General features: G+C 41.6%; 1 protein-coding gene across 1 annotated transcript in view; it reads left to right on the forward strand.

The window, feature by feature from the left end:
- Nucleotides 1-15,597, forward strand: part of PARD3 (par-3 family cell polarity regulator) — an 807,488-nt gene that overhangs the window by 516,544 nt on the left and 275,347 nt on the right. Inside the window, 1 exon segment of the mRNA XM_075315482.1 lies at nucleotides 13,512-13,739. Coding sequence (XP_075171597.1) covers nucleotides 13,512-13,739 — 228 coding nt within the window.

The following is a 15,597-nucleotide window of genomic DNA, read 5'->3' on the forward strand; positions in this document are numbered from 1 at the left end:
AAAAAAATATTAATCTAAAAGCATGTATAAAAAGGCACTAGATTCCCTTTAATCATTCTTACTTGGCCATTTTTTTCCCCCCAACACTACGCAAAACATAGGCACAATGTTGTACAATATTAAATGATTCTATTCACCTGATGAGGCTGGTGTGCTTACCATTGGAATTCATATCAAAATGGTTATAAAATCCTTTTTTTGGAAGTTTTTCTCCACAATTTTCTAATTGGTATGGTCGGAGTCCAGCTATAGTTGTATATAATGCTCGTTTTATCAGGGGATTATTTTGTCATTGTGGCAAAGTAGATACACCAGTGTCATCAGGACTAAAGCTGGGTTCACACATAGCGACAACGACGTCGCTGTTACGTCACCATTTTCTGTGACGCAACAGCGACCTAGTAAGTCGCTGTTATGATCGCTGCTTAGCTGTCAAACACAGCAGACGCAGCAGCGATCATAACAACACGCGTTGCTGTGGAAGCCATGCTGCACTTGGTAACTAAGGTAAGTATCGGGTAACCATCACCCGATATTTACCTTGGTTACCAGCGCACACGCCTTAGCGCTGGCTCCCTGCTCTCTTAGCCAGGGTACACATCGGGTTAATTACCCGATGTGTACTCCGGCTACGTGTGCAGGGAGCCAGCGGTGTGTGCTCTCACGCTGCCAGTGCCGGCTCCCTGCATAATTAACCCGATGTGTACTCTGGCTAGGAGAGCAGGGAGCCGGCAGCACTGGCAGCGTGAGAGCGGCGGTGCTAGTAACTAATGTAAATATCGGGTAACCAAGGACAGAGCTTCTTGGTTACCCGATGTTTACCGTGGTTACAGCTTTCCGCAGCTGCCAGATGCCGGCTCCTGCTCCCTGCTCGCTTCAGCTTGTCGCTCTCTCGCTGTCACACAGCAATGTGTGCTTCACAGTGGGAGAGCGACGAGCAAAAAATGAAGCAGGACATTCAGCAACGACCGGCGACCTCACAGCAGGGGCCAGGTCATTGCTGGATGTCACACACAGCGACATCGCTGCTATGTCACCGAAAATGGTGACGTAACAGCGACGTCGTTGTCGCTATGTGTGAACCCAGCTTAACCGATCTACTTAATAATGTACACAGATTGTACTGTGAAATCTCGATCCACATCTGGGGGGATTTTTGTTGCTGAAAAATCAGCTGCAGAAATTTATACCATGGTTTCCATGGGATAAAAAAAATTAATAAATTCTGTAAAGCATATGTAGTTTAGATTCATTATACTTGAATACTTTTTAGAGTTTTCTATATTTTTAGAAGAATTTCATCTTGGACGACAATGTGAAATTCTGGCGAGATCTATAACTGTGATGCGCCACAAAATTAATAGTTTTTCAATGAAGTTTTATTTTAGGCAGCGCAGGTTGGGAAATGCTTTTCTAGAGCATATTCACACAAGGCATTAATGGTGTGGCAACGTTCTGCGTTGCAAAAAGATTAGTGTGAATATGCGCAGCCTTTGCAGAATTTTCCATCTAACTTTTTGAGGTTTTGTGTGGCCACATGCTGAAGCTGAAACTTCACCCACCCGCAACGAGCCATTGTCCTGCCGAAGGTGGGCGGAGTTACAGCCGCAGCGCGTAGCCGCACCCTTACCGGTTCACTTCCTGTACGTGTTAGCACCACCTTTCTCTCGGATGGCACAGCGGATGATGATGGTGGCGCCTCAGCATTGTAAACATGGTGGTGATAAAAAAAAAAAAGGAACGTAATGACGGATTCATAGTTGTAGATAAAAGGACAAATAATATTCTGAAGTTTATGTATCAGATCTATATTCTATATAAAAAAAATTGCCTGACCCTGAACTTAGACCTTAACGGGAAGAATTATGCGGCAGCCATTAGTCAATAAATTATGTCGTTTAACAGTTTTCTTTTTTTTTTTCAATGATCAGTTAAAGAAAAATGACTTCTGAGTAATAATGTTTTTTTTTTTCCTTTCTGAGCAATTAAAATAATGTGCCTTGTGCAATTATGAGTTTCTGTGATTTATTAATCCAACTTAGCTTTTGACCTTTGGAATGCTATTTTAATTAGGCCGAAGCCGCTCTTATGTGGGAATATCGTTCTCGTGTTGGATCCTCTCCATTTACACTTGCTGCTCTGCCGGCATTTTACATCTTCTGATTCTGAATTACTTTTTTGCTGTCCGAGGTCCAAACCTGAAATTCCAGGAATAATGTATATTTTGAATGTTAAAATAAGTGTTTATTACAATGGATTCCCATATTTGTGTGTCCGCAGAAAACCTCCACCAAAGGGGTGAAATAAGCGAACCTTAAATGCCCCTAAATTGACAATAGTTTGTAAACAAATGTAATATTCTGCACTGAATAATTTCTTAAAGGGAGCTGGTCACCGGATGTTGATACTTAACGGTCGACATGGAGCAGATTGGTCGGATGGGCGTCTCTGTTCTCCAGGTCCGGCGCCTCCTTTTGACCATCTTTCTCCTCCTTCTGAAGCTAGTGTGGATGACATGTTTTACATCATCCACACTATCCGACAGTGAGGTCCTGCGCATGCGCTCTTTGATCTGCCCTGAGCAGGACAGATCAAAGTATTGTAGAGCGAATGCGCGGAACCTCACTGCCGGCTATTGTGGATGACGTAGAATGCGTCATCTACACTAGCTTCAGAAGGAGGACAAAGATGGCCGAAAGAGGAATCGCAGGACCCGGAGAACGGATACTCCCATCTGACCCATCTGCTCCACGCCGACAGTTAAGTATTTTCAAAATCGGTGACAGGTTCCCTTTAATATGTTAGAAAAATGGAATTATAACTACTGTAAAGAAATAAGGCCCAAATCTCCTGTATAGACATAAGGACATTAGACCTAGAAATACGTCATAGACATATGATCATCACTCTTAAGTAGTTTGCACCATTTTCTCAATCATGAATTGGTCAGTCTTTTACAAATCCTGCAGCGAACAAAGGAGTTGTTCACCTGACGATCACTTTTTTGTTTATTTTGCTGATGATCGATTAAAACTACGATTCATCAAGGTTTGTGGCTTTCAGGCCAATTTTGATGAGGGGTTGTGGTGGAGTCGTGCGCTCCTGGTTCTTTAAGATGCCTAGTCCTCTTAATGAATCAGGAGTGTCTGAAAAGTGGAATGTGCCTCGGTGTACCTTGGTAAGATTTGTAGAGTAGCGGATGCCGTCGCTCATCATTAAAGTGACGCTGTCAGGTGCAATATGCACCCAGAACCACGAGCAGTTCTGGGTGTATATTGCTAATCCCTGCCTACCTGTCCCTGTATACAGTAGCATAGATTAGGAATACTTTTTCTAAAGATCTCTTTAAGATCCTTTATGATATGCTAATGAGCACAGGGACTACTCGCAAAGGCATTATATCCCCCTGGCTACTCCGCCCTCTTAGCATGTTAGCATGCTGACAGTGGCGTGCTAACATGCTATTCAATCTCTACTGCCCAGCATGATCAGCTGTGAAGCGTGTACCTGTGTCCGTTGTCACCGCTTCAAATTCCGGCTTTAGGGTCAGTGCGCATGATCAGAAGTCTGGGCACTTCCGGTCATGCGCACTAGACCTCTCTGAAGCCAAGACACATACACCCTACTTCAAATGACCAGAAATTTGGTGACTTCTGATCATGCACATTGACCCTAAAGCCGGCGTCTGAAGCCGTGACAATGGACACAGGTATGCGTGTCACCGGTGATGACGTTGGGCAGTGGGCATTGAATAGCATGATAACACGCCTCTGTGGATATGGTAAGAGGGCGGACTAGTCGGGGGAAATAACGCACTTGCGACTAGTCGCTACTCTCATTAGCATCTCGTAAAGGCTCTTTAGATATACTGTTTCTAAAGATTTCTTCATGTATGCTAATAGATACAGGGACAGTTAGGCAGAGATTTGCAATATGCACCCAGAACTGCTCGTGGTTCTGAGTGCATATTGCACCTGACGGGCTCCCGGCTGGGATGCCAAGCCCCCCGTCTTACCCCAGCTCTGCCCATTTTGTCAGAACTGTGCAAAAATGGTGTGTGAATGCCAGAGGAAACAATACTTGAGTGCAGAATTTTGGCATAAAAGCTGTAATAAATCGGCCTTTAAGTTTTTATGCCACCACATTTTTTCCTAAAGAAGCTTTCCTGCTAAATTTTTATGATTGCTCGGGATCCAACAGGTGGGACCCCCCCCAATCCCAAAAACCAGCGTTCCCAATTTTCCATTTGTAAATGGGGTGGTAGTTCACATGCTTGGCCACTGCTTCATTCTCTTGTAAAGAAACAAGTTAAATAGCTTTTCCGTTGTTAAGTTGAGTGGTAGACTCACATTTACATCTCTATTCTTTTCACTGGGGACGCTTCTTTCTTGGAATCAGTGGGGCTGTCATAGTTGTTTGATTCCCATTGATCATGCAGTTATTCTTTTAAATCCATCAATGTAGGGGATTTGAAGTTATGCTTCCGAAAAACAGACATAATTCAGATAGTTATTGGTTGTTTTGTACCTAAACAAAAAAAGCCCCACTAGTATAGACCATTTTTTGGAGTAGAGTTATCTTGTCAAAAAGTCTCATTGCAGGATGTCCCATTATCATGAAACCCCAAAGATCACGTTTCCAATTTTTCCACCGGAGGAGTAATTAAAGGGTTGATGCCAAGTTTCAAAGTTCTTTTTGTTGATGGGTGTCCAACCAGTGGGAACCCCACCAATGTCGACAGGCTTTGAAGAGCCCCACCCAAATGGAGCACAGCTTTGTACATGGTCACCTCTACTCCATTTATTTGCTATGGAGAGCTAAGTGCTGCCCTCTGCTTTTTCTTCCTGTCCCATAGACGATAAACAGAGAAGAGGTGCACAGGCTCCCAGCAATCGGAAATATATCCATTTTCTTATGGTTTGGCACAAACCCGTTAAGCACATCAAGTTGCCTATTGCCCAAACTCTGTTCCTGCTAATTAACGGAGCTTTTGAAAGAGGGCTCTCTCCTTTAACTCCAAATCTTTTCATTTGTTTGTGGTTGGGTTTTAATCACATTATCCAATATTCTTGTTGCATGATCTAGCTGTTTACGAAGTACAAAAATAATTTTACTTAATTTACTTAGAAGCCCCTATTTTCAAGATTTGGAGGCTTCCTTAGATCTGAACTTACAGGTCTTATGATGGGAGCTTCCTTGCTTTTAGCTGTATAATTTTACAGACTCATAATATTAGACTGTATTTGTCCTAAAAGTGAATTATTAGGACATTGGTCTGATTGGGGTCAAAATTTAAATGTGCGGACTTGGCCTTATTCATTCAAGTAGATGCCCAGACTGACAGATGAGGAGCCGCTGCCAAACGATGACTATAAATAGTTGAGAAAATAGCAACATTGAGGAGTTCAGGCGGGATGTAACCGCCAATGACGGATGCCTGAACATTGATGTAATGCACTGATCTGATGCAAGTCTGTGTTGTGCAGTAGTTACCCAATAATGTACATTTACTTTTTTTGTGTTTTTGACCTTTTTTGTGTTATTTTGCTTGTTTTTTTGCTTTATTTCCCATTTTAAGGTTTTTATGAGCGAGCGCAGCACATGAATTTCTCCCTGAATTACCTATTGAGTAGCTGAAAAATAACCTGCCAAACACGGAGCTTCCCCCTTAGCAGAGGGTGGTGCTAATAAAACACCCCTCTGCAACCATGACTGGTACAGCTTAAGTAGACGTTCACCAATCTTGGCCCGGATATGAACCGCAATGCACGGATTGGCCATGGCTCTCCTGACCCTGGCGCTGCAGCCTCTTAAAAATGTATACAGCTGTGATGCTCCGCTCGAGAGAGCCGTTGATAGTCCTTGCATTGTGGTTTGAATCATGATCGTTGGACGTCTGCTTAAACCCTTAAGGAGGAACTCTGCACTCCTTGTAATTAATTAGTTCTTCAAGGTTCAGTTTACATTTCAAACCTTTGTCTTCTAAGAAATGAAAATATACAAGTTAGAAGTATACAGGTTCCATGTGACTTTATACAGCAGGGCGTAATGTGACCATGTGAATGGGGCACAAAGTAAAATAAAAAAAAATCCAATAAGCCTATAAATTGCTATACAGAAGGCTGGGAGGTAGTTGGGAGTTACAGTCGGGGCACTTAAACAGAGTACTAGGCATCAAGGTGATGCCTGAAAGCCCCTTTTGCCTTTATACCAAGGCAGCAAATTCTATAAATATTTATGTCTCTGGTGACCCAAAGCCGGCCTTTCTTTCCTATTGTGTGAAAGCTTAACCTTTACTACTTTATAAAAGGATCATACTCTGGACCCCCACAGATCTTGAGAATGAAAGGGCTCCAGTATTTAATTAGAGCTATGTATGCCTTCTAACACCAACTCTAGACCTATGTTGTCCAAGCCTGCTGATAATGATTGGGTCATCTGTGTATGGGGGCAAGGACAATTGATTGTTGGAGGGAGTAAAGGCCCCTTTACACACTGAGACTTTTTAGCGATCCCACCAGCGATCCCGACCTGGCCGGGATCGCTGGAAAGACTCTGGTGAGCTGTCAAACAGGCAAACCTGGCCAACGACGCAGCAACGATGCGGACCTGCAGAACGGCCTAGCTGGTTGTTGGGGACGTGTCAAAGCAGCTATTTGAAAGGGAAGTCGCTAACGAAGTCGTCGTAATGGTGTCAAACACACTGATGGATGCTGCACAGCGGGATACAAAGGACCAAAAAATGTTCCTGAAAGATTTGTAGCGATCAGCGACCTCACAGCAAAGGCCAGGTCACTGATGCGTTTCACACACTTTAATGTCGCTGGGGAGGTCGCTATTACGTCAGAAAACCTGTGACGTTACAGCGATATCGCTAGAGATGTTGCAGTGTGTAAAGGGGCCTTAAGAGATTTGGTATGTCTGGTTTTGGACTGCCAGTCCTTTTGTTTTCCTTGAGATAACCCGAGCCATACATATCTATCTGCTACTCTCTTCATAGGAGCTATCCTGTGTATGGGAGAACCGGCCGAGATGGCTACCGGTTGAATGACCGTTCAACTGAAAAGCATTCAATTTGTGAAGGGTGCTTCAGTTTTCCCTGCACAGCTACCACTGACCCCCAGCTGTACACCAGATCCTAGTGATGGGCTATCACTTTGAAGAATAGAGTACCCATTTACAAGACAAGTAGGAAGACTCAAGGATTGTGCTCCAGCAATTACCGAGTCAGTTGTCGATTGATCGGCATATGTCAGGTTTAATCCGCACTATACTTTCTTTTACTTGCACAAATTAGATTTGGTCTGACTTGTAAAATAAGTGCTTTGATTAAAGCATCCTCTGTCCAGCGGGTCGTGAGTTATGATGTTCAGGGGGAAAGGTCGGGTCTTTAAACCACGGAGTTACCTGTTTGGAAAAAGATAAATAGTTTATTAAAAAGCTTTAGTCTTATTGAGAGGGAGACATCTCGTAATGGAAGTATCTGTCTCAGAGTTATAAAATAATTGTATTTCTTGTCGTGACTTGAAAGGGTTAGAGGTTAACACATTCCACTGAAAAGGGAAGGAGAAGAAATATACAACTGCGGGAAGAAAAGTAGGTGTCAAAATTATGTTAATAAATCTTAAGTATTTTTCTGCCTCCTTGTTTAGATTCAGGCCAGTTGTGAAAACCTTGTTGCGGAGGCTGAAGTTGAAAGCTGTTAGATTGATAAGGCATGTAAAGTCAACAGCTCCTCAGGCGGACAACATAATAGGCCTTTAATTATTTTTCTCTCTGGTTTATTTGGACTGTCTGATCTTTCTGAATGTTTAGAGTTGAGAGCAAAGGTTGGAGTGAACTTCAGTGGTAAACCTCCACTCATTCATCCGGATTGACGCATTAAAGCCATTAATGCATTCAAAAGATTCACACCAAAACACTACCACCTTCTATGAGACAAGCTCGAGGCTCTTAAAGTGATGAATTTGCCACACACCGTGGTACCACAACTGGCATGTCAGAAATTAGCATGTCAGATCGGTCTGTCCGGATGACCTCCATCTTTTATATTTGGGACATGTAGACCGTATGAGTAGTGTTACTCCAGTCTTATGTGTTACGCTTTCAATAATTGTGTTGTGCTTAATCCAAGTGGATATGTAACCGTATGGCAACGCCTACATTATGCACCTTAACATGAGATTCAGATGGCATTCATCAATTGGGTCAGAAAAGTGTATGCTTCATATATGAGAAAAATTAGTCTTCATGTGTCCTGGAAAAGTGGTTTATATTTTTGCCACCCGTGATACTTTCTAAAGTATTGTCCTACAACATTTGGCTTTGAGGTGCCCTTCATGTGGCTCATCAACCTATTGGTAGATGCCACTAGCATTAGGAACTCAGAATAATATAATTCGGAACTTAAGTCCAAACTATGGTGAAGGTAATATCACTTACCTATGTTTTAAGAGACCTTTTGTCATGCGCTCAATATCATCCACTGTATGTGTATACTCCAAAGGGTTGATAACCTCTAATTTAAAAACATTACCACCATCACAATTCAGAGATGAACTGGATTTTGTGTATATGAGGGTTATATATGCCGGTCTTGATCCAGACTCTCCTGCAGTAGAAGGTGCTAATTTTTATTTTATTTTAATGGATTTTTTGGGACTTTGTTTTGTTTGTTTTTTGTAATGCGGCCAAGCACTTACTGGTAGTTGCTAACTTTCTGCTTTTTCTGGCCTGCCACAATGTCTTCCAGCTCATAGTGGTCATTGTGTGCTCCTACCAGTAATTTTTCTGGTGATGTCATGTCGACAGAACAGCAGCTTCTCTTCTGCTCTGTCCTGTCAATGCAGTGCCACTGCCAATATCATGTTGATTAACAGCTGGCTCCCTACTGCCTAACTGCAGGGAGCCAGCTGTCAATCAGCATGACCATGAAAGTGATATCCTGTCAACAGAGCAGACCAGTTGAGAAGGTGCTGCTCTGTCGATGTAACATCACCAGAAGCGGGAGTATTGCTGTTAAGAGCGGTTACTTACAACAAGAGGGCAGCAGTTTTAACCTGCCCAGGCCAAAGGATCTAATGCACTGAGATGATGCGACTAAGTTCCCCAATAAAGATGGAGGCATCAAAGGTGCAAAGCACTAATAAAGCAACCACTCACAAACTGCCAATGCATGGAGGTGGTCCATGACTGATCTGAGCCAGAACATTTTAACGCAGGAGGAATCGGGCAGGTAGTTAGCCATTACCTTCCAGTAAGTTCTGAGCCCCATAGCAAAAAACAAAGTCCCAGATAACCCCATAGGCATTTGCCTGTCTGATCGCCAGTGCCAAAAAATGTCTTCTAGTCATGGACTTGGAGTAAATTTCGATTACAATAAACTCCATTTTTTTTTATTTTTTTTTTCATATCTTCTAGTGAATCTGTCAAACTATTTTTTCAGACCATGCTCCCTTTCACTAAACTTCACCACATTTTAAAAAGGTTAGAGTTAGGCTATGTGCACAGTGTGCGTTTTTCGCGTCGTTTTTGCGCGTTTTTTAGGTGTGTTTTTGACCTCAAACCTTAAAAAAAATAGACATGTCAATTCTTTCCAGTGTTTTTCTGCATTTTTTCCCCCATGCAATGCATTGGAAAAACGCAGAAAATCGCAGAGATAAAAAAATGCAGCAAAACGCAGCCAAAAATGCACCAAATCGCTGTAAAAACCTGGTGCGTTTTTAGCGGCCAAAAACGCAGCGTCATAAAAACGCAGCGTGTGCACATAGCCTTAGTGCAAAAATGGCAACGCATGCTCCACAAAATGTAAAACCAGTTTTAGGCTATGTGCACACGCTGCATTTTTTTGACGCTGCGTTTTTGTGCGTTTTTGGCCGCTAAAAACGCACAAACGTACCTGCTGCAAAAAAATGCAATTTGGTGTGTTTTTGGTTGCGTTTTTGATCTCTGCGTTTTTCCAATGCATTGCATGGGGGGAAAACGCAGAAAAACACAGGAAAGAATTGACATGTCAATTTTTTTTTTAAGCTCAAAAACGCAGCTTAAAAACATAGTTGTGTGCGGACAGCAAAAATAAAAACTCATAGACTTTGCTGGGGAAGCAATGTCATGCAGTTTTGAGGCCAAAAAACGCACCCAAAAAACGTGCAATAACGCCGCGAAAAACGCACTGTGTGAACTTACCCAAAGTTAGTGCGATTTAGTACAATATAATTGTTGCTTTTCCTTTTTTCTTGCCAGAAGGAGACAGAAGAAACCATTTTTCAGGAGTTTTCAAAATCCATTCATTTTGCCATCTACGAAACACTCTCACACTGAATGAATTTGCGTTGCAGTCTTCAACTTAGGTTCCCTTTATTTACTTTATCAGAATCTGAATATTACTGACAATACTATATAATCAGAATATATTTGACCTTAATTTGCCCTCCGGATAAGTGGCCAATCAGAGTAGCACTTAGTGTTAAACGCACTGATTCAGCTGTTGATTTCGGCAAGGTAATTGCTATGAATTCCAGTCGTATTTAATAGTCTGGCTTTTGTATGAGCAAAAACTGTAAAAGTGCAGGCGAAAGCAGAAAGAGGGGATTAAAAGTAAAAAAAAACTAAAAAAAATTAAAATTATTAAACTTGTAAAATATTTATTTAATGAAATAGTGTATAGCAGCTATTCCGAGAGATATATTTGCCTGAAAGAATTTCCCTTGATACAGTGAAATCAGCCTACACACAGTGGATAAGGCTGTAAAGTCAGTTTGTTTTTCTGTTACCTGATAATTTATGGTTTTCATATGCTATAAAGCGTCTCAGCTCATTATGAAATGTACATACTTATAAATAGTCGTCAGAGCATTTTACTACTTCTTGTTTATCAGAACTGCTCTACTTATCGTAAGTGGGGTCAATAAATGGAGACATTTTGAACCTATGGGCCACCGTCTTTGGTCACCCAATCATCAAGCAAGTATTTTTGTTTTTAAGAAAGCAGACCTGTTTTTCTAGTCCTGTACAATTCCTTTTGGGATGAACCCCGAGGAGCATTGGCTTACAATTTTTGAGTAGTTGAAAAGAGGTTGTAATTAATGGTTGTTACATACCCTGTTTCCCCTAAAATAAACCCTAGCGGGAATTTTCAACTTTTTTTGGAGTATGCTAAAAATATTAGCCCTACTCCAAAAATAAGCCCTAGTTGTGGTTCAATAATGAGGTGTTTAGGCAGCTAAAAAATAACACAGTAAGACACTTCATTGAAGAGAAAAGTTGAGAATTTTTGGACATTAGGACGAAGTTGTGTTTAGAGTCCATCTTCCTCTACGATACTGAATTTATGCAGAATTTTATATCACTTTATGAAATGTATATCTGTCCCTGAAATATATTCTGTTCCTCCTTTTTTCCAATTATACCTGTTAAGATATTGCTTATGGCTAGAAATATTTGCACTCTTTTCGATTCCTTAATAAATAGTGACACATAATGTAAAATCTAAAAGTGACCATATGCTGCTCAGTAGATGTCATTATAGTACATGATGCCACAAATTACTTTTTCAAGTTTTGGTAAGATTTTGTGTGAAGCATCTGCTGTCAAACTTTATTTTTCTCAACTTACATGCAAAAAGTTGTCCAAGTAAATATCGATTTAAGGACATGAAGGTTCGTGTAATGAGCCTGGCATCTTGTGTGAGCGCTTGTCATTTAAGTACTATCTGTACAAAGCATCTTGAACTTGCACTTGACAAGCCAATACTAATTAATAAGCGGTGTCTGTGCTTTCAGTAAATGACGGCAAAGGCAGAAGTGTGCCCTGATGGTTAATAACATCATGCCAAAGACATTCTCTCCTTTTACAACTTGGTCTGTAGTGAGGGGGTTACAAAAAAAAAAAACAGTAGAAAATTATTAAAACAAAAGGGACAAATTATAAAATATTGTAATACATTGACAGTGCAAGTTTTCCAGAATTTTAAGGGAACCAGTCAGGTGAATGTGCACCCAGAACCATGAGCAATTCTGGGTGCATATTGCTAATTCCTGCCTAACTGTCCCTGTATACACTAGCATAGAGAAAGATCTTTAGAAAACATATTTCTAAAGATCTTTTATCATATGCTAATAAAGGCAGGGACTAGTCGCAGGGGCGTTGCTTCCCTTGGCTAGTAGGCCCTCTTAGCATGTTAGTACGCCCCTTTGGACGTACTAACATGCTAATGAATGTGCAGCGTCAGAGGTATTGTCATGCTCACTTCTCAGCTGCCACTGCTGATTTTCGGCTCAGTGCTCATGATCAGAAGTCCCGTACTTGCAGTCGGGTGTATGCATCCCATCTTCAAACTGGTGTAGTGTGTGTGACTGGAAGTTCAGGGATGTTCTGATGTTGCGCACTTGGCCGAAAACGAGTGGTGGCAGCTGAGGTGCGAGCAACCGTGCCACTGACGCTACACATTCATTAACATGTTATCACGCCCACAGGGGGGCCGACTAGCCAAGGGAACTAACGCCCTTGCAACTAGTCTCTGGCCTGACAGGTTCACTTTAACACTTTCTTTTTAAAGGACAATCACTTAGCAATGGCCTCCAGGGTTCTGGAGAAAGTTTACAATTAAAAAAAAAAAATACATTTACCTACCAGATTGGGACCACTGTTCCATTCTCAGCCCTGTGTTCCTTGTTGGTCACCTAACATATTTAATATCACTTAAGGCAGCAGCCAATCAGTGGCTGATGACCATTTTGTTTGAGCAGAACAGTGTTTCTTTTTCTTGGACAAAATTGTCATGTGGCATTGTCTTAAGGCAACTGATAGAGAGCAGAGGGTAGAGAGTGGAGCAGTAATGCTGGTTCGGGAGATAAGTGTGTGTATGTATGTGTGCTTGTGCACACAGTTGTGGGTAGAAAGAAATTGCCGCAGGTTGAGAAAACACCATCCGTCATAAAGCCGTCACAGGGAGAAGTATACACTAGCCAGCTTCTATAGGCCAAGCTCCTTAGGTTCACCAGTCTCTTACTCCTTGCGAATAGGGAGAGGCCTATCAGTCAAGCTGAGCTGTGTGGAAAGAAGCTGGAAGGAACTCATCTGATCAGTAAACACTTTTCACAAGTCCTGACTCTACTACTTGTGTTTTTACTGTGATAAGGCAACCTGTGTGCTGACCATGGTCTGGGCAGCATGAAACTGCTGTCAGGTGCCCTTTAAATGCTTATGTTCTACATACAAGACTGAAACTTTAGATGAGACACTATCCGTTCTCATAGTAGAAATAATTGTTTAATATGAAGGTGATATGGAAGGACTATGACAGAAAGGAATCTTGATACGTAGACGATTCTTTTTCTAAATGACATGACCAATAGATTTGTGCTTCAACAATCTTCAGACAACTGTTGTAAAAGAATATGAAAGAGTTTCTAATAGAAACAGCTCCCTGCAGAATATCATTGAAAACCTAAATAGTCAATCATTCACCGTCTTATGCTAAACCCAATTAACTTTTCTTTTTGACCTCCAAGGTTCCCCCAGCAGAGATGTGGGTCCTTCATTAGGCCTGAAGAAATCCAGCTCATTAGAAAGTCTGCAGACGGCCGTGGCTGAGGTGACTTTGAATGGAGACATCCCTTTCCATCGCCCACGTCCACGCATTATTCGAGGACGAGGCTGCAACGAGAGCTTCCGTGCTGCTATCGACAAGTCCTATGACAAGCCACCTGTTGATGACGATGATGAAGGAATGGAGACATGTAAGTTACGCACTGCATATTTCCTCCACAGGGGAGGACAGGACATTCCGGGATCATCTTATTTTAATTGGTGCAATCAGTTTATTTCTAATCAGCGCTCCCACCTACAGCCAGTAAATTGGAAAACTGTCAAACGTCTCTGTACCCAAGAGGAACCAAAGTACAGTTCTAGCACATCAATTATAGAGTAGAGATCATCTGATCAGTTCTAGAATATTCTTCTGCTTTCCTCTCTCCAGACATCTAAACTGTCTGGAAATGATACATAACTGATCTTGTTAGTGCTTCTTTCCATTTTCTCATCATGTCTCTGAGTAGTAATGTACCCAATTTAGACAATTGATTTTTTTTTTTATTTCTTGTAGTAGAATTAGTAGGGTTTTATTGAGGAAAGTTCAATACAACAGTTCACTTAATTGATTAAACACAGAAAATCTTGGCAAAGTGCTCCTCGTCTAGGGCCATGTCATAGACCTTCGTTGCTACAAACCTTGAAAATACATCATTTTACTCTAGACATTGTTATGGCACCATATTGAAGATCCTTCTTACTTTCTTACCTTCAAGTTTCTTGTGTGTTGCTTCAACACCTTAATGGAATTTTCTCATGTTTGAAACTTATCACTGGATAGGTGATAACTTTCTGATCACTAGGGATCTGATTGGTTAGATCTTAAGAATCGTGGCTCACTGAACTGGAGGATGTTCTTGTGAATTGCTTCTACTTATGATCTAATAGCGCTGAAGACCATGTGAGCGCTGCTCTTTCAACAATCTTTGGCACACCCATTAAGAATGAATGATGCAGCAGTGCACATGATCTACCACCACTTCATTCACATAGTGCAGAGGTCCCCAACCATTCTGACCTTGAGAGGCATATTTAGATCTGAAAAAGCGTTGTGAGCCACATTCAGCTCCGATAGAGGGTTGGAAGCAACATCCAGCTCCGGCCCCCCTCATAGTGGTGACACCCAGAGCCCCCACTATTGGTATAATGACAGACAATGGTTTTCCACAGAAATCACTCAGAGATAGTATACCAACTTCCAGGGGTTCGTACCATACCCCCCTTTCCGATCTGCTCTTCTATGTGTGGCTACTCTCAAAAGTCTCCATATGAGACGTGCTCTCTATGCTTTTTGCTAGACTTTGTTCTAATGCACCAAACTGGAAGACAGCCACATGCCTCAAATCTTGAGTCCACGAGCCACATGTGACTCTTTGCTTCAGGTTGGAGACCCTTGACATAGGGGATATTTAGACCCTCAATTCCAGAGATAGGCGGGAGCCACCCCACATGGACCCCAGCAATCAGATAGCTATACCCTATCCAGTGGGTAGTGCATAGTAGTTAAACTCGAGAATATCCCCTTAAGGACCTTTAGGCCACGTGCACACATTGAGTGTTTGGTGAGCTTTTTACCTCCGTATTTGTAACCAAAACCAAGAGTGGAACAGTCAGAGGAAAAGTATAATAGAAACACGGGCATCACTGCTGCATTTGTTACCCACTCCTGGTTGTGATGTACAAATACTGTGGTAAAAAACTGATCAAATACTCAATGTGTGCACACAGCCTTGTTCGAAGATTTTATCACCTGGACAAGTGTTCACGCGGACAGTTGTTGACAATCACTGCCCAGTGTAAACCCTTCCAGTGACCGGGCTCACTTGTCATTGTTTGATTGTGCATATATTTATACACTCATACATACACACACACACAGAGAGATGTTTTATATATATATATATATATATATATATATATATATATATATATATATATATATATATATATATGTATGTGTATGTATGTATGTGTGTTTGTGTGTGCTGTATGTATATAAATCATAGA

The sequence above is a fragment of the Anomaloglossus baeobatrachus genome, chromosome 6 (assembly GCF_048569485.1).
Source record: "Anomaloglossus baeobatrachus isolate aAnoBae1 chromosome 6, aAnoBae1.hap1, whole genome shotgun sequence".
Taxonomy (NCBI): Eukaryota; Metazoa; Chordata; class Amphibia; order Anura; family Aromobatidae; genus Anomaloglossus; species Anomaloglossus baeobatrachus.